General features: G+C 37.4%; 1 protein-coding gene across 1 annotated transcript in view; it reads left to right on the top strand.

The window, feature by feature from the left end:
- Positions 1 to 20,091, top strand: part of timm50 (translocase of inner mitochondrial membrane 50 homolog (S. cerevisiae)) — a 44,722-nt gene that overhangs the window by 11,306 nt on the left and 13,325 nt on the right. Inside the window, exons 4-6 of the mRNA XM_088078472.1 lie at positions 2,366 to 2,387; positions 16,294 to 16,352; positions 19,966 to 20,085. Coding sequence (XP_087934598.1) covers positions 2,366 to 2,387; positions 16,294 to 16,352; positions 19,966 to 20,085 — 201 coding nt within the window. The remainder of the gene's footprint in view (positions 1 to 2,365; positions 2,388 to 16,293; positions 16,353 to 19,965; positions 20,086 to 20,091) is intronic.

The following is a 20,091-nucleotide window of genomic DNA, read 5'->3' as shown; positions in this document are numbered from 1 at the left end:
CTTTTCATCTACAGCAACCTGCTTCCAGTTTTCCTAAAAAAGTCACGCGAGCCTTTGGACTGCTCACAGGGTTCACTCAGACAGCAGCAGAGTGGTTGAACTCGTGACGTGAATCTTTGTGGAAATTTTTATGGAAGTTTCGGCAAGTTTAATAATAATAAACTTTATTTTTAGAGCACCTTTTATACAAGAAATGCAGCCCAACGTGCTTTACAAGAAAGAAATTACATGCACTGAGCGCTTCACATGAAAAGACATAAAAGACATAATGTGAAAATAAAACCAGTTCAGAATCGAATAATCAATCAAATCCAGTTGATAATACTAGTGAAAGTAAAATAAAATAAGGATAAAAATTGGATGCACAACATGAAATGGGCATTAAAATAAAAAAAAACACTGACATTATTAATAAAAAAATTAGGATAAAATTAGAGTATATAATCTGCATAAACTTAAGGAAAATACAGTGCAAAGTTTTTAGTTTTCTTTTTTTCTACAGACGCTTTGGGGCAAGTTTACTGAGTAAATATGCCGCTCGCTCTCCTGGACAAAATGTTGGCATTGCACGTTTATGCAAACCACAAATATGTTACATTCCCCGTTTTCTGATTTATCAAAGCAACTTTTTTCCAAGGTGATGTTTAAACTGCGTTTGTTATCGAGGGCGGAGGCGACGGCTGACGGCGAGACACCTGCCGAACTGCAGTTCACTGTTTGAGACCAACAAACGACACAAAACCAGTCGTGATTTACCGTTGGAGCTGTGTGTCCAGCAGCTGTTTAGACACCAAACGGCTGTTTATTAGCAACACATCACTGTGTTTCCAGCAGCATTTCCGCCAACAAATGGAGGCTAAAAAAAATGGGTGTTTTTTTTAACAGAGACATTTCTGTTTCCTGACATTATATTGCCCCCAAAACCAGATATTCAAAGTGGAAAAGTCATCTTTTCCTAACCGTAAGCAAGTGGTTTTTGTGCCTAAACGTCGCCACGTTAACCACAGTGAAGTTTCAACACATTCACTAACAACGTTCCTGACAGATATTATTGTATTATATTCATATTATTATTATAATATTATATCAGCCTTTCACAGACATATCGGAGCATATCGGCGTATATTTTTTCCAATATGCACCGATATGAAAACTTTTTTAACAGACCATATAATGAGATATACATACATAAAATTAACTAATCGTGCAATAGAAAGAAGAGAATATAGAAATGATGTATATACATACCTACATATGCTATATACATATTCACGTGTGCAATATTTCTTTATGTCTTTCTGTCTTTTTTCTCTCTGTCTTTGTTTTGTCATTCTCAGGTACTTTTCTTGGATCTTTTTACTAATTTCTTGCTAATATTAGACTCTGATGCAATTTTAAAAATATATGAACAGGAATTGAATGATGCCGTCAGCAGCAACAAACAAGCAGCCAGATAGAAATTTTCATAGCAGCTGCTGATTGTCATAAAAAACAAATAAATCTGCCTTCTAACTACTATTTTGGGTCATTTTTTAAAGTTGCTTATCCTCTTTTTCTCGTTTTTTTTTTTTAAAGAAATCGAGCCAATATGCTCAGGTTTTAAAGAGTTAAATCTCATTATAGAGTCGGTGGGACTGTGTGTGGTGGCTCGTGACCACCAGGTGGAGCTGCACACTGCAGCTGTTTCCCACAGTCCTCCTCCTCCTCCTCCTCCTCCTCCTCCTCCTCCTCCTCCTGATGGGATTTCAATACAATTAAAAAACTGAAGTGATGTTTTCCCTCTCTCCTCTCCTCTTCCATTTCTTCTTTTCTCCTTCATACTTTACTTTTACCACTTCTCTTCCCACAATATCTCGATGTCTTCCTTTTTTTCAAAATCTCTCTTACTCTGCTTCTTCTTTTTTATATCACACTTCCTCTCAACATCACTCTGCACGTTCCTCTATTTTCCTCTTTTGTTTTCCTTTTTTTCCCATCCTGTTTCTTGTTTCTTCTTTTGTACTTTTTCTCCTTCGTTTCCTGCTCCATATGCTTATTTTCGTGCTGCCAAAAATAATGTAGTTTACTGCAGCTGCAGTTGATGATAACGGTCGTTATCTCTTCTTTTTTCGATCTTATCAGTGGTTTGTTGTATAAAATATCAGCACGTGTGTCGGTCTAACACACCCGATGATTTCTGCCGTTTGTTTAACCATCAAAACGACCGATTTGTCGTCACCACAAACACAAACCCCGTCGGCTCTGATGTGGCGCCGACACGGTTACTGTTAACACCAAACACTGATGACTGATTTATTGATCATCAGCCGGCTGCTGTGTGTGCTGATTTTTAATCATTTCTCCCAATTTTCTGTCTCCCTGACAGATTCCAGATGAGTTCGACAAAGGTGAGTGTGAACGCACTGATATCACTTAGTGTGTGTGTGTGTGTGTGTGTGTGTGTGTGTGTGTGTGTGTGTGTGTGTGTGTGTCTGTCTGTCTGTCTGTCTGATTGTGTGTGTGTTTGTGTGTGTGTGCTGTATTCTTCGTGTCAAGGTCCAGATGAGTCCTCCTCCTGAACATGTGTTTTTATTTACACCCTGGCAGCATCGTGTGTGTGTGTGTGTGTGGGTGTGTGTGTGTGTGTGTGTGTGTGTGTGTGTGTGTGTGTGTGTGTGTGTGTGTGTGTGTGTGTGTGTTTGAATGATGAATCACTCCGCAGGGCCTCGGTGGCACTGCCAACTGCTACCAACCAAACACATGTCCCCGTCCCATCAGTCATCCCCCCCAAAACTTCCCGTCTGACCGCCCACAAACACAAAACACACACATGCATTTTGCATTCTGGTTATTCAGCCGGAGAAAGACTCAGCTGAGCTCAGAGGTCACTCAGAGTTTAATATGAAAAATAATAATGAAAAACACAGTGTCCCAAAATGTCCTCAGACTCATAACAAGTCTCAGCTTGTTGGAAAGTTTCTCTTTTTGTTGTTAAAAATTGTGACTTAACGTATTCAAGATATTAAAAAAACACATTTGAGACAAAAGTTCAAACAATATTTGCGTGTGCAGATAATTAATATTATATTTATAGTTATTCTAATTATATAGACTTTATTTTAACAATGTCTACTGAGGACTCAGACTTAACGTTGCTGCCAAAATGACGCCAGTTTTCTCTGATTTGTCTTAAACGTGGTCGTGATGTTCGACATCAGCGCCAAATTCCACAAACAAAACTGTCATTTTTAGACACTGAGTTATTATTAAGTTAACTAATGCAGCCGACGACGGTCGATCACATCGATCTGCTGCAATTTGACTCCCGTTTAAACGAGTTTTGATCACCCGCTGCTACCAATAATCACTTGATCAATAACTCTCTCTCCCAGAGGTGCAGTCTGTCTCCCTCCGCCTGAATACGTCCCTCCATCCGTCACAAAACGTTCTCCGAGGTCCACTTACAAAAATCCATCTTCTCATCCCCTCCCACTGTGTCTCTAACTTTATTACCGCCTCTCCTCTCTGTTCGTGTCTTTTCATCTTCCTGTCTGTCTCTATCCGTCTGTCCATCTGTCTCCATCTCTGTCCCGCTCTCTGGCTCCCTGAGGTCCTCAGCTCATAAAGCTGATGTGTTGTTTACAGCAGGCGGCTTGTCGGTTTTCACTAACGCTGAGGCTGAAATTGAAACGGCAAAAAAGTGAATGAAGTCTGGTGAGGACGGACGGAGAGAGGAGAGGACGGGTTGATGATCGCTGTTCGTACAGACGTGAAAAACCTGGAAATGTTACGGAATTTGCAAATACCAATTTTCAAGCCTTGAAAAAGTTTTGGAAAAAAAGTCATGGAAATCTGTTGTACAAACCTGTACAATAACACATTATAAAGTAAATGACAACTGGAAATTATGAATGTAATTAATATTTTTAAGGATATAAAATATTTTAAATAAATACAAAATATTTTCTTCAGAAATTATTTAAAAAACTTTCCAAAATGATTTTTTCAAAAAACACCAAAAATTTAAAACGCAAATACATTTTAAAAAATGTGTTGTTTTTTTAAAATTGCCAAATATTAGGAAAAAACAACATATGTTTTTAAAAATGGCCAAAACCTTTTCTTTAAAAACCACAAAATATTTTTAAATAAAAAATATGTTTTCATCAAAGTTTGCCAAAATTAAATAATAATGTGGCCAAATTTTTTCTTTAAAAAGTCATCAACAATTTTCAAAGAAAAAAAAACGTTCCAAATGTTTTTTCGCAAAAAAACACCAAAGGTTTTTCTGTAAATATTGCCAAAGGTTTTAAAAATTGCCATAAAAAAAATCACCAGAAAAAAAAAAAAATCAGCTAAAACTTGACTCAGAGTAAAAGGAAAAGTCATGGAAATGTAATGGTAAAAATGTGTATGAACCCTGGATGTGTAGCTGGACGAATGGATTGATTGATGAACTGAAGGGGGGATGTGGGCGTTATTGATGAAGGAATTATTGGTATCAGCAGGCGATCAGGATTCGTTTAAACAGGAGAGCTGTGTCGCTGCAGATCGACCTGATGTCAGCCTCACAGCTGTCGCTCACACACGCTGCAATGGTTAATTAAACCAGCCTCCCACACTGTAGTTTAATCTGACTCAGTCCACATAACACCTTCCTTCATGTGGATTAATCCGCCTCTGAAAATAGTCCCTAACAAAGGCACTATTTCCTCCTTTTTGTTTGCGTAAAATAAGGCAAGCTTTATTTGTGTAACACATTTCATACAACAGGGCAATTTAAAGTGCGTAATAGAGCAATAAAACATAACAAAAGATGCAGATTTATAATGAAAGAGATAAGATATAAAAGGTAAAATCTGTTACGAAATGATTAAAAAATAAAATAAAGTCAAATTAAAAATAGCAAAAGTGCAGACAAAAGGTGCAAAGATAAAAATATCATTAAAAATGATTTTAAATCAAGTGATCATCTGTTTTTTAACTGTGTTCTCAATCGTAAAGGTTTGGTGCAAACTGAATATGTTGTTTTGGGTTTTGAATATTTTGGTTGGACAAAACAAGGTGTTGATGATGCAGGGCGACATGTAGATGCCCAGTGAAAGAAAATTAAAAAATGACAGTTATACTTTAACACTTTGAAACCTGATCGACATCACTTTTCTTGTGCTGGGTTCAGTTTTTGAAAGAAATCAAGCCAGTCAGCCAGCTCAGGTCTCAAAGGGTTAAGTTAAATCTTAATTCGGATGCTCTTCAGTTTTTGATGAGTTTCACGTAAATGGATGCATGTAAAGTGTATACATAGAAAACTGTCTTTAGGATTTTGTATCAAAGATAGAGATGATATAAATATTACGCGTCACGTTTACACGCTTATACATCGTGTCGGCGTTGAATGACGACCTCACATGTTCGTTACGTCACGTATTGATTTCTCTGAGAGCTGATGGATGTAATTGATATATGATTATTACCTGCTGACTTGTACACGGTTCACATTTAAACGCCCCTCTGTAACATTTCCCATCAGCCCTCTTCACAGGGCCAGTCATGACCTGAGGGACCTTTCAGGGACCTCTTAGGGACCCGAGGGGCCGGGGGCCAAATATTCCCTGATGAGCTTAGGGACCGGGGTAAAAGTTCATGATCCCTCAGGGAGCAAAGACGGGGAATCTCTGCTCCTTCTTTACTCCATCCCTCCCAATCTTTTGCTCCTTTTCATCTTCATCCCTCTCCTCCTCCTCCTCCTCCTCCTCCTCCTCCTCCTCCACTGGGAGCAGCAGACGGTGGGCAGAGGTCTGGATGATGGAGGGATGGACAGGTCTTATGGGACGTGTTTGGCTTCTGTTTGTGTGCCAAGTGGCGGCATTTGTGTGCATGATGCAGAGGAGCGTCGGATACCATAGCAACCACAAAACGTGACACACACACACACACACACACACACACACACACACACACACACACACACACACACACACAAAGTAGTCCCTTCATGACATTTACTGACCTTTGATCCTCACAGACCAATAATGATTTTAGGCATTATCTTCAAAGAGCTTAAATATTTTTGACTGCTTAATTTATTCATTCATTTATTTTTCTCAGACAGTGGACGCTTCTTGGAAGTGTGTATTGCCATAACTTTGTAAATAATGCTTTGAAAGATAAACAACTAACTACAAACAACTAACTAAACTACTACAATTTCACGAAAATAAAAGCACAACATTCAGAAAGGCAGCAGTTGAACCACACTTGATTTAGGAACGTTCTTCAACCTTAAATGTCAAATTTATTTGTTATCGTCTGTGTATTTATTTAATCATGAAAAATAAACAAGTCATGGAAATCTGTTTCACAAAACTGCAAAATAAGAAATTGTGTGTTCAAGGACTTTTGGAAATTTTAAAATTAAATAATAATTTGACTTTTTACAGTTTATGGCTGTGATAAATGGCATCATTTTTTGTGATTTTTAGGTCCTTTTTTTACTATTATTTTTATTATTATTATTAACATTATTTTGGCAATTTTTAAAGAAAACGTGGGCATTTTTTTCTTTGAAAATGTTTTGCAAATTTTTAATATTATTGTTGTCATTTTTTAGTTGTATTTTTTAAGAAAACAAGCCTTCCAAACATGAGCATCTGCAGGTTTGGAAGCCATGCGTTCTTAAAAAAAAAAAAAAAAAAAATTAAGGAAAAAAAAATTGTTTGTTTAAAAAATAGAAATATAGAAAAAAAAATAATTTCTTTAAAAATTCTGCAGTGAAATGCATACAAAATACAGCTATTTGTATTTGTATGTATATGTATATATGAGCGTCTGGCGTTTTAAACAAGACTTGACTAATAGACAAAACGACTTTTTCAGAAAATGGAGCAAAAGAAGAGTTTACATATATCACAAACACACACAGCTGATCTGTAACGTCCGCCTCGGCTTCATAAACAACCCTTTAATTACCTCAAGTGTCTCTGCATGTGTTTTTAATACTGTATAATATATCACAGTGCAAATGAGGAACACACACACACACACACACACACACACACACACAACACAGCGGTGCACACATGAAAGAGGCCCGGCCACGCTGCCGTTTGTCACCCGGAGAGAAAACAAACGATTGCTGATGGAGGAGGAGGTGGAGGAGGAGGTGGAGGAGGAGGTGTTGTTGTGAAGCAGATGCTGAGCCTGACCACAGCTTTTGTTTGGGACGGAGGCCCCTTCATCCGCCTCTCCACACCTCCACCTCCATCCCTCGTTTCCTCCCGTCTTTTCTTTCTCCTCGTGTTTTTCCTCTTTTTTCTCCTTCATTACCTCCATCTTTTCTTCCTCATCCTCACCTTTCTTTTTTCTTCTGTCCTCTTTTCCTTTTTATTTCTCCCTCCTTTCATTCATCCTTTTATCCTTATTTTTATCCTTCGTACGTCCTTTATTTTTCTATTTCCTCTAATTCTCCTCTTTCTGTCCTCCTTTTGGTCAAACAGGGACACTCAGCTTGTTTTATTTGGGGGCCACTTTTGCAAACCCCCATACATGTCTTTATGATTTGAGGACATTTCTAGGACTGTAGGACATTTCTATGATTATAAGACCGCTCTATGGTTTTAGGAGGTTTCTTGGACTTTAGGACGTGTCTGGGATTTAGGGACATTTCTAGGAATTTAGGACATTAAAATGACTTTAGGACATTTCTAAGATTTTAGGACATGACTAAAACTAATGAACATGATTAGGATTTTAGGACATTTCTAGGACTTTTGCAGAGTTCTGGGATTTTAGGACATATGTACAATTTTAGGACATTTCTTGGATTTTAGGACTTTTAAAATTTTAAAAGGACATTTAAATGTTTCTATGATTTGAGGACGTTGCCAAGATTTTAAGATGTTTCTAAGATTTTAGGACGTTTTTAGGATTTTAGGACATTCAGAGGATTTTAGGACATTTCTATGATTTTAGGACATTTCTAAGATTTTAGAGTATGACTACAACTTAAGGATGTGATTAGGATTTTAGGACATTTCTTAGATTTTCGGATTTTTTTATGATTTTAACTTAAGACTTAAGGACATTTCTAAGAGTTTAGGATGTTTCTTGGATTTTAGGACATTACTTGGACTTTAAAATGTTTCTATGATTTGAGGACATTACCAAGATTGTAAGACATTTCTAAGATTTTAGGCCTGTGGGTCGGTTTTCTTTTAATAAACAAGCTCTATTTTGAGGCTGTTTTATGCACTCTGGCACCTTATGGATACTAAAAGTCCAAAAATAATTCTTAGTGTGAATCACTTTATTTTGATTTTGCATTAGAAAATGTTTGGGGGGCCACCAGGGGCCCTACCAGGGGCCAAATTTGGGTCTCGAGTTGAATTTCGCTGCATTAAATTCTTTTTTCCGTTTATCCTACATAACCTGTACCTGTCTGTTTTCTCACCTCCTTCCTTCCCTCCCTCATCTCTGTCTTTCTATCCCTCTTTCCATCTCCCCCGTCTCCTTTCATTCATCCTTTCCTTCTTCTACCCTCTCTTCTGTCCTCCTTTTATTCTCCCTTCTTTATCTGCAGTTTGTCCATCCATCCCTTTATCCTGTCCCGTAATCTCTCCTTCTCTTCATCCTTGTCCTCTTTCCTTATTTCCTCCCCTCTCCCCTCCTCCGTCTCCTTCTGTTTATTCTTCCACCTCTTTCTTCTCATTTCTTTTCTCAGCCCCTCCCTCCTTCTTTCTCTCTTTTTCCCTCCTTAACTGGCTTTTGTGCTTGTTTATATCCGCTCTGTTTTTCTTCCCTCTTCCAGCTCACCGCTGCTTTAAAAGGGAATATTTTCCCACTCAGCGACACGTGTGACCGAAAACACAACTCAAAATGGATTTCTTCGGTTTCAAAATATGTGCTGCTCCTTCCAAAACGCAAAAACACCAACATCTAAGTATTTATTTCATTTATTATAAACTGCAATTATGTTTATTTTTATTTTTATGTGACCTTCGTCATCTTTTAATGCATCATTTTGCAATTTTTGATCACAGAAACATTTTCTTCTCTCAGACTCTGCTTGAGCTAAAAGGAATATCTGGATCTGAAATTAACGTCTGTATCCTCAAAAAATGTCGTGAGAGAAGAGAAAAATAAATCTGTCAAACGTCTTAACCCTTTGAAACCTGGACTGAAGGCAGTGAGCAACGCGGCAAGAAATATTAAGTTGACAAAAATGGAAAGAAATAAGTAAATTTAGAAAATCACATAAAAATGCCCAGAAATTAACATTAAATAATAATTAATAATTATCACAATGATGTATCCATAAGCTTTTTTTCAGGTTCAGGTTTTCATTTCATTGTTTTTGTTTATGACTTTCCCTTTTTGTGACTTTTTAAAATTTATTTTCTTGTTGTTTTTTTTTTTACTAATTTTCTATTTTTTCGGCCGTTTCTTCTTAAATTGCTTAGTGTCTCTCATGTTTTTAAAAGAGATCACGTCATTATGCTCCAGTTTTACGGCTGATTTACAGTCTTATTTTTAGTAGCCAATGAAAACATGAATACTTCACTCATTCTGCAGTTAAAACAGCTAAAACACACATCACATGAAACATGAAACATGAAACATGAAACATGGCTTAATACCAACATTTCACTAACGTTAAAAAATCATAACGCCCAGTCAAAAAAATTCTGCGGTCTCACGGTCCGTGAATGCAGCGCAGCAGTCGGAGATCTTTTTATCTCCTCCGCAGCTGAACGCCACTCGTGAGGTGGATCATTGATCTCTTTATACGTTTACAGCCGATCAGATCGATAGATATTTACAGATTTTTGTAAGTGAAAGAGAGTTTTAGGCCCAGCAGAATTAACGCGGCCGACGTTCTGCTGCACTATGAATAACCGAATTTAATAGAAAAAATCATTAAAGTCCAGCTCCATTGAGACTTTGGCAGGACAAATTAATCTACGGCAGCTACGAGCCCAAAACGTGGAAGTCCGTTAGCATTTCTGCACTTCCGGTTTCCTCGTCTCAGAGTTTTTTGTTTTTTGAATGGGTTTTCGGTAAAATGGCTTAAATAAGATCTGTGGTTAACACAGGCTAAAGATGTTTAGACATTTTGTTCTGCAACATAAAATCCGTCCGTATAAACTCGATTTTTGAACTTTTAAGGTTTTACTCGTCTTAAAAAACGTGAGACAGGAAAATTAACATGTCCATGATTATTATCTAGACCAGGTCACACTGACGGGAGAGAGTTTTGCAGAAAATTAAGCGCTAAATCAAATCAGAAGTTGATGATTCGGGGTGGTGACGTTTAAGTCGTGTGGCCACGATGTCGTTGGTTTATCGCAGCTTTTTGCTTCTGGAGTTTTAATTTACGCTTCAAAACACACAAACACGGTGTTAATCTGTGAAGATTATCATACTGAACAAAACATATAAGTATCATAAACTCATGTTCGTCACAGAGCGTATTTCTGGCGATAATCGAAAATCCCATTCAATAATCCCATAAGGTTTTTGACGAGGGAACCAGTGCAATGCTAACTTCCTGGTTTGCCTACAAAAATTCGTCATCCCCTCACAGCTCTGTAGTTTTGGTTATTAACAGGAAACACGGGGGGGTCTGTCTCCGCCTGCTGTTAAAGAGTCGTCATCAAAAGATCGATTCTCCCTCACGACTTCTACTGGATAAAGGACAGTAGTCCAATTAAAGGATTAAATTGAGCTATAACTGTAGCTCCATTAAACTGTGCATGTAGTATTAGTAGTAGTATTGGTAGTAGTAGTAGTAGTAGTAGTAGTAGTAGTAGTAGTTGTAGTAGTTTATTCCGAACATGTGAAAAAAACATGTACAAAAGAAAAAAAGACACTCATAAAGTCATGGACAGACATAAAAAATACATAACGAAAGAAGACATGAAAAATGTAAACAACACATCAACATTTGATTCACGTATCCGAAAAGCAGCTGAAAAAGTACTAAATTATTTAATCCCACCCCTTATCCATAACTTCATATTAGTCAATTATTTAGCTACCACATCAATATAAAGCAAACAATAATTAATTCTCTAGATTTATTCTAATATATTATCTTAATTACCAATAATCTTTATCTTACAAGATATAAATAAATTACAAAAATATTTATCGTAATAAAAATATAAATCCTTACATATAAACTTTAGACAAAAATATAAAAATAATTGCTGACTTCTTATCTTGCTGACTTCTAATCTTATCAAAAAGATTTATTTTTAATTCATTATCAAATCATGACATCTGTGTTTCACCTAATCAAGATATGTATACATTTACACATACTAATACACATTCATGCACACAAATACACTCAAACATGTATACACACGTACGTATAAACACACAACTCAAGGCAACATGTAAACGCACTGACTGGTCACACCTGAAGTGTGTGTTTACCGTCCTCGAAGTTAAATGTGTTCGCCGTATACGATATTGAGTGGCCTCACCCCGAGAGACCGGCTTCGGACCAGGAGGACAGTTTGTTTGGTCCAGATCGGCCCTCCCTGGCCGGCACGCGGGAAAACACCAACAGAGCGAGGCCTCCGGCACAAAGAGCCGACTTTGACTATGAAAGGAAGACCGTTAGAGAGGGACAGAAGATGAAAGAGAGGAACGAGAGAGGAGGAGAAAGAGGAGGAGGAGGAGGAGGAGGAGGAGGAGGAGGCGACCTCCTCCGAACTCACAGAATATCTTCAGGATGAAACACTCAGGAATTCCAGTTATTTTACAGCCAAACAAACGCTGCAGTTTGTCAGCATTGAACGAAAAACAGAGATACATTTTGAGAGTTTCAAACGCTGTCAAGAATTTTCAATCCGGGAAAAGTTCAGTCTCAACACTGGTGTCAAAACAATTTCCAGTTTGTTTTTTCCAAAAATAGTTGAGTCTAGATAATAAAACCAGGATTCCTGCGAATAAAAAAAGTCTTAAAAGGCAATAAATTCATTATCTATGAATAAGTCCTTAACTGGTATTAAAATGTCTTAAATCAATCTTTTAAAAGACTTAAAAATGCTAAGTTATTGGAAAAAGGATATTTTGAATTCTTTTTTCCTGGCATTATGGTATAAAAAAATAAATAGATAAATTGTATTATTGATATACATTCATTTATCTATAAGTAAGGTCTTAATTGGTATTAAAATGTCTTAAATCAGTCTTTTGAAACGCTTAAAAATGCTAAGTATATTTTGAATCCCTGTAAAATTTCAAAATAATTGGTAATATTGATTTTTTAAAAACTAATTTACCTAATTTATCATCTCAGCTCAGGATAGAGGAACCAACAAAACATTTGTACATTTATTACATCTTATCAAAGAAAAAACAAATGAATACTTCTTTGACAACATTATTTGTTTATTGTTTTTAACGTGTTGAACTCGGTAAAGTTTAAAACATTTCCTGCATTCAAAGTGGATCATCTAACTTTTAACTCGACCCCAAAAAAAAGTCCCGTTTTATGTTGCAGTCAACGTAACAACAGTATCCTGATCTGTGTTCATGTTATTCTTTTTTCAACTGTAGTTGGAAAATTTGTCTTAAATTTTATTCTCAGTTGCACAAACAAAAGTCTTAAATTTAACTTTATTTAAACTGTAGGAACCCTGAATAAAACCATTAAAACCACTAATAAGAGCCCCTTATTCACCATTAAAACATGGCTGACTCGTGAAAGAACGAAAACAACCTCTGAAAAATTCGGACATGAATTTTAATAATTGCCAGCTTCCTCCAGTCAGGATGACAAGCACCGCTCCTCCTCTCCATCCTTTTCCTGTCATCCTCTGTTCATGCACCCATCAGCCGCCCTGAGACATCACTTCCACTCCTCCGTCCTCCCCGTCCCCCGTCCCCCGTCCCCCGTCCCCCGTCCCCTTCAATTAACATAATAAAAGCCTGCTTTAATCTGCCCCCCCAACCTCCCAATCACAGAAGGCATCCACACATAGTGACGAGGCTGACATCACTGGAAAAGACCGCAATATACTGCATACCACACACACACACACACACACACACACACACACACACACACACACACACACACACAGTTTCCCTATCATTGGGTGTGTTTGGTTGGGATCCTGGGAGAGGTTACTCCACAGCCACGCTTACACTCCCACGCCGCCTGCGTGTGTGCGAGCGCGTGTGTGCGTGTATGTGTGTGTGTGTGTGTGTGTGTGTGTGTGTGTGTGTGTGTGTGTGTGTGTGTGTGGGGGGGGGTGTGTGTGCGTGTGCGTGTGCCGGGGAGCAGGTCGAACATCGTCCTCTCCGTCAGAGTGTGAGAGTCTGTTCACACCTGCTGTTAACGGGTTTCACTGATCTGACCACAAGTCGACAGCCGAGACGCGTCGCCACTCACACCTGTGTCCGTCTGCTCATGTCCCTTAAAGTGCACAGTTACACCGTCTTTTTGACCAAAGTTAGCGCATGTACCCGTTTCTTTGGGTTTTTTTACCTTTTAAAAGCTAAACTAAATTTTTCTGGATTTATTTAAAAGATATAGGGTGAAAAAAAAAAATAGCAAGAAAAAAGTCTGAAATTAGCAAAAAAAAAACAAAAAACAAACAAACCTGAAAAAAAGTTCTTAAAAATTCTAAATATAAATAATTAATTATGATAATTGTAATTACAGTTATTAGTATTACATGTACTTATTATTTTGTTAAATAGTTTTCTAAATCTAATAATTTCTTGTAATTTTCAGGATTTTTTTTTTGGACAGCTGAGACATCGCCGTTCACACCTTTTTCTCCAGCTGATCAGATGTGCATTTACCCGGTTTTTTTTTAACCCTTTAAAAACTGCGAGAATTTTCAGGATTTCTGTCAAAAATGTTTCTTCTTTAAAAGAAATATTGCAAAAATTAGCAAGAAAATGATCTGAAAATTTGCACAAAAAAATAAAGGAAGGAAAATTTTTATTGCTCTGTAAAACACTTTGAATTGCCCAAATCAATGATTTATTTTTAATTTGCTTTAAAAAATTAATCAAACTCGCTCTGACTTGAAACATTTTGTTCTGTCAAAACACGGAGTGTCTGTACATCCGTCTTCGCCGACCTTTGCTCCACCTCTGATCTTTACTTACCTCCCCATCTGCCCACACACACACACACACACGCATACATATACACACACTCGCGTGTGTGATCGCGTGTGTGATCGCGTCAGCGCGTCATCACAGCAGGACCGTGGCAGATGGCTTCTGCTTCCTGCTTCAGCACGCTGCTATGAACTCTGGGGTATTGAGTCCCCCGGGACCGGAGCGTGCTAGCTTCAGCGTGTGTGTTTAGAGAGCAAGATATTGGGAGAGAGAAGCATGCACGTGTGTGTGTGTGCGAGTGTGTGTGTGTATCTTGCTATCGTGCTTCTGTTTGCTGTAATGAGCCCGCGGCCCCATGGGAAATGGAGTCTTTATTATTATTAGTCATTAGCGCGTTGACAGCTGTAGGTGTTATTAGCAGCGGCTAGCTGGCTTATCAGCGCGACATCAGCAGGTCGGCCTCATCGATCAGTTTTTTGGGGCTGCAGGTTTGATCACCTCACTGATGATTGATAACCGTGATCAGCTTAGCGTCGGGTCGTCATTCCGACCAATCACAGCTCATCCAGCTTTGCACCAAAAATAAAATGTCAATGAGCATCTCGTACATTTAGTGCAGCTTCAGTTGTGGTTTATTACATTTGACATCAGTTATTGACGTTCATATTTATACATCAGTGAGTCCTGTTTTATTATTTAGTATGAGCTTTATGTAACACGGACATTTGGAAAAAATGCACAATGTTTGGCCTCATACATATTTAGTATATTGGACTTGACTTGAAATTGTCCAACAGGCCTGAAACAATGTTTTATAACAAATTTAAGGGGTAACTCAAACCCCATTCCCAGACTCCTCACCCTCTGACCCTAACCCACAGACCAAGTGTCCCAGGAGATGTCCAAAAATGACTTAAGCAAGATCACACTCGAGGTCGTGCTGTTGTATTGTATATCATCGCGGCTGTGATTCGGTCGTAGGCACGAAGGCCGAGTGCTGAAGATAATCAGTCCAACAGCACGATGTCGAGTGTGATATTTGTTTTATAAAACACTTCTACAAGCGCCATTTATTAGTTAACAGTAGTAAGTAGGGGTGTGAATCACTGGTTTCATTGTGATACGATATTATATAGATACTTTGGACAACGATACGATATTTGCCAATATCACAAAGTCTACCACAGTTTCGATTTGATTCGATTTAGGGGCCTGTGATCGATATTATCTGCTTAACAAAGATTTAACACATTTGTAATTTAATACAGTCTGTTAAAGGAGAAGCTGCCATCCCTTTCTTTGCTTTTGGCCAGAAAAGATAAACATACATAATAATAATTGGAAATAATTAAAATTGGTTCATTCTGTTTGAAAACGCTTTCTGGAAAAAAATGTTTTCATTTTAATTCAAACCATGATCTTTTTTCCTAAAACTTCAGGTGTGTCTGACTTGAAGACAAACTTTTCCCAACATCCTCAAAACGTGGATTAACAACAAGATCTTTTCATTAAAGTGTAAAACTCAATAATATCTGTCGAGGATCATAGACAAAACAACTGACTTTTGTAGGTCAAATTTCCTCCACATACACAACATGCTAACGTTATTAGCATAAGCCTACGGCATTTTACATTGCAGAAATTAGCTTACCGGCTAGCGAACTTTTCCTCTACTAATATCTTGACCAGAACAGCTTTTGTTTACATATGACGTCTGTTGACTCGCAGTTTCTCCAAAAACAAAACATTTCCACACTGATGATTTATTCCCGAGTAAATGGCGTTATCCTCATCATCTTTCCTTCGGCTGCTCGCCATCATCATGTATTTTATGGTGAAACTGAAGGCAAATTTCAGCGTTGATATTCAGTATTTTCACATTTAGCTTGGTTTGTTTTTCGGGGTCCAGACAGGCTCATCAGCTCCTCAGATGTTATCATCTGTTAGTGATGGTGGCTCCTGAGGGAGTTGTAGTTTTTAGGACCCAGTAAGACTACAGATGTGCTTATTCTGATTCACCTCGGTCTGTATTGGAGGGGATCTAACCACTTTATCGTTGAACTAATTTATATTTTCATTCATTTATCCTCAGTAAAACCTGAACATGCAGGAGGATTCGTTTACTTGTTTTGGTGGAATTAAATAATTTAATGTATATTTAAGACCCTGAAAGACATTTGTTGACCTTTTTTCTCTCTATGTTGTTTCCTTTCTGCCTCGTAGATCCTCCCGTCGTCCAACAGTTGAAAAGAACTTTCAAATATTTCAAGGACTACAGACAGGTGAGTGGACGCCAACAAACTTCATCTAAAATGAATTTATAAGTAAGAGTAATAATAGAGCTGAGGATAAATCTTCAGAGGGTGTTTTTGCTGGAAATTTGGGGACTAATGTAAAGTACCATATGGGTTTTTTAAAACAACACTTTTAGACTCTTTCTTGCTTCATGAGTAAGTACATGTTTTCCTCACCAAAGTTTATTCATGGCAAAGCAGAGACAATTCTGATTATTTCATCAGTTTGCATAATAATAATTGTATTATAAAATATATGACGTTAACCCTTTAACACCTGGACCCACATTACTTTTCTTCTTGTGCTGCTTTCAGACACCTTTCACTAGTTTATGGAACATTTCACCAGAAAGTTTGGGCGCTATTAACGGCCACCTCCGTGCATATTGGTTCGTGCGCGATGACAGGAATTGCTCCAGTTGGAGCAGGCTGTCGCACATTTAGCGCTAAAGCGGGCTGTTGGACATGTCCACGCTTGCAGGCTGTGGCACATTTCTGCACTGGAGCCAGCTGTTGGACATGTCCGCACTGGAGCGGGCTGTTGGACATATTCGCGCTCGGGCGAATGTCCGTGCTGGAGTAAACTGTTATTATAATTTTTAACATATCCGAGCTCAAGCACATCAGCGGACTGTCCGGACTGTCTGTTGGACATGTCCGCTGGAGCCATCTTTTGGACATTTATGCGCTGAAGCGGGCTGTCGGACATGTCCGCGGTTTGAGCGAGCTGTTGGACATGTCCTCGCTGGAGCGGCTGTAATATCATTATTAAAATATATGTATTATCATTATTAAAATATATTATTATTATCATAAATTTAGATAATTTCAGAGTGCATTTACAATTTCCAGCATTATCCATAGATACAGGCTTCATTTAAGCTTTAAAAGGTCACAATATAAATATACATCCACGCTGTTTGGCTTCCAGCTTTTATGGCAATGTATTTAATCTTTAGCTTCTTTAGGTAATGCAGTTCAGCTTCCAACTTTGCCAGTTTTTACTTCAGTTTCGAGGTTTCTTAGCAGTGCAGTCTGTTAAGTTTGCCCTGTAAAATTTCTGTATTTTCAACAATAATTTGTAATTCCAGCTGTCAGCATTCAGGTGCAAGTTTTCGGCAAGAAATTCATTTTCTAGTTTATTTTTTTCAATCCACATACATATGTAAAAAGAAAAAAGACTTAAAAAGAATTTAAAAACTTTGTAAATAACAATAATTGTACATGAACTTTTAGCTCTTAAAAGCAGGCACACAGTTTAAATGTCTTGATATGTACACAGATATATTTATTCATACACATTTACACCTTTTTCATGCACTTTTATATACTCATAAATACATTACTTAAAAATAAACAAAAACAAGTGCAGGAGAGGTAAGAAGCTAAGGTTTACACAACATAAACAGAATCATGTTAATTATACATAATGAGGGAAGTATGTGCATAAATCTGACATATGACATGCAGAAAAACCAAAAAAAGGTTTTAAACCATCAACTGTTTTAAAATAAATTGAAATAAACAAAAAAATTACAGAATAAAATGAAGAAGATGAATAATTATAGGCTCTTTAAATGGTCCAGAATTATTTAGGACTCTTTGGATATATGAATTCAGTATTTGTTAAAAAGTTTAAGTAATAAATCATTATTCTGTCAATGAGCAGTCCTTCACATCATGAGATGTTTTCTGTTTCTGACTTCACACTCTTAGAAAAGGCGATTCACAAAAACTAATCCATTCACTTTTTTTTATTTTTTTTATTTTTTTTGGGAATTACCAGAATTAACATTGAGCATTTGAGTCAGACGTTACTGTGGAAACTTAGCAGATATTAGACGGGAAACTGTAATTATTAATTAAAGTGAACCATCAGCTTGAAGGAGCTATATGCAGTATTCAGATTATAGTTTTGGGGTTTTCCTGCAGTATTCACGGAGAAGTTTCGCCATTAAAAAACTTTCATGAATGTATATTCTGTAGCATACTTTGAGATGGGCATATCCCGTCTTCCCTTTTGGGTTTTTCAGAGTGTCAACATAAGATGATATAGACTCCAGTTAACTCAAAAATATCTCCCATCTCTTCGGCTGTTAGAATTTTCTCAGACTTGCCAACTTCCTCATCTGAAGGTGTTAAGAAAGTCACTGCCGTCGAAAAGTTTGTAATATCCGGCCAGCAGAGCTCTGCGTGTCTGAACGGCTTTACAGATAAATCATTTTTTGGATGAAGGGTTTCTGTCCAACTGCTCAACAAGCAGCAGCCGATGCATTACATTTCAACACTACGTTAGAGCAAAGCTGTGGTTAACCCTTTGAAACCTGAAATAGGCTTAATTTCTGTCGAAAACATGAGAAGAAGGCATGAGCAACTTAAGGAGCAACGCTGCAAAAATTGGCCAAAAACTCAAAGACATAAACAAAAAATTATATAAATGTGTCGATCTAGGTTTCAAAGGGTTCATTTGTTGTGTGATTTAGGCAAAATAACCACACGATCATGATTAGAGAGAGACCTTGTTTTGGCTTAAAATCCCTGGTTTAGATTACTTAAACTCCCGACTGCAAAATAGCAACAAGTCGCCAAAAAATGGCAACGCTTGGTGCCTAAAAAGCTGCTGGCAGAGGTGCCGAGATAGAAAGACAAATACACTGTTTGAATTATATTGTTTTTTTCTGTAATTATTGTCTGATTTATCGGTCAACCAACATTATCGGCCGATATGAGCCTTTCACAGACATATTGAAGCATATCCGAGTATGTGTATATTTTTTCTAATATCGGCCGATAAAAAAACTAAAAACTATAAAGACTATAATGTCCAAGAAGGATTAACTCATATGCTTTATGTTAAACATTTAGGTAAAATTAACCCCTAACCATGAGAAATGTATGTCAGTATGTATTTATTGATTTTATTTTTATTTTGGAAAATTGGTCTAATATTTAATTCCGAATGGCATTAAAAATGTCTGTAAAAGACTTAAATCTAACTTGCCTTAAGCTGTAGGAAGCTTGTGCAATGGTTTGCATTTTTAGTATTATTTAGTGACGCATTTGCATCATAGAAAAAAAACAGAAGAAGAAAACAGGTTAACGGTTAAAAAAAATGGCGGTGAAGTTAATGGTTTTATGATACAGAACAGTACTGATGTTTATTTAGCTAATTATTTTATTGTTTTTATTTTTTATTTAAATGGTCAGCACAGAGCATACAGTACTGATGTGTATTTTATTTTTATATTCTTTATTTGAATGGTCAGTGAAAACTGGTGCTGAACACAACGCTGATGTTTAATTTTATTCTTATTTATTCTTTATTTTTGTTTTCTGTTTAATGTTAAAAAAGCAGCCTTCTGAGTACTTTTGCGTAGTCATAAAATCATTGCACAGTCCACACAGAAATTATCTATTTTTTATTTCCGTTAAAAAAATTCACTTTATCGGTCGCCATATCGGTAAGCAGTGAATTTTCCCCCCATAAAATCAGTATCGGTCTGTAGTAATTATTATAAAAAAATACATGAAGTAAAGATGAAAAACATCAATATTCCAGCTGATTGATCCTTCTGTCTTTCTGTGTGTCCGTGACGTTCAGATGATCATCGAGCCGACGAGCCCGAAGCTGCTGCCCGACCCCCTGAAGGAGCCGTACTACCAGCCCCCCTACACTCTGGTGCTGGAGCTCACCGACGTCCTGCTGCACCCCGAGTGGTCGGTACGT

Source organism: Plectropomus leopardus, chromosome 6 (assembly GCF_026936395.1).
Source record: "Plectropomus leopardus strain MGB_pleo_1.0 chromosome 6, ASM2693639v1, whole genome shotgun sequence".
Classification (NCBI taxonomy): Eukaryota; Metazoa; Chordata; class Actinopteri; order Perciformes; family Serranidae; genus Plectropomus; species Plectropomus leopardus.
The sequence above is the reverse complement of the archived record's forward strand: the minus strand, read 5'-3'. Positions and strand labels throughout refer to the sequence as shown.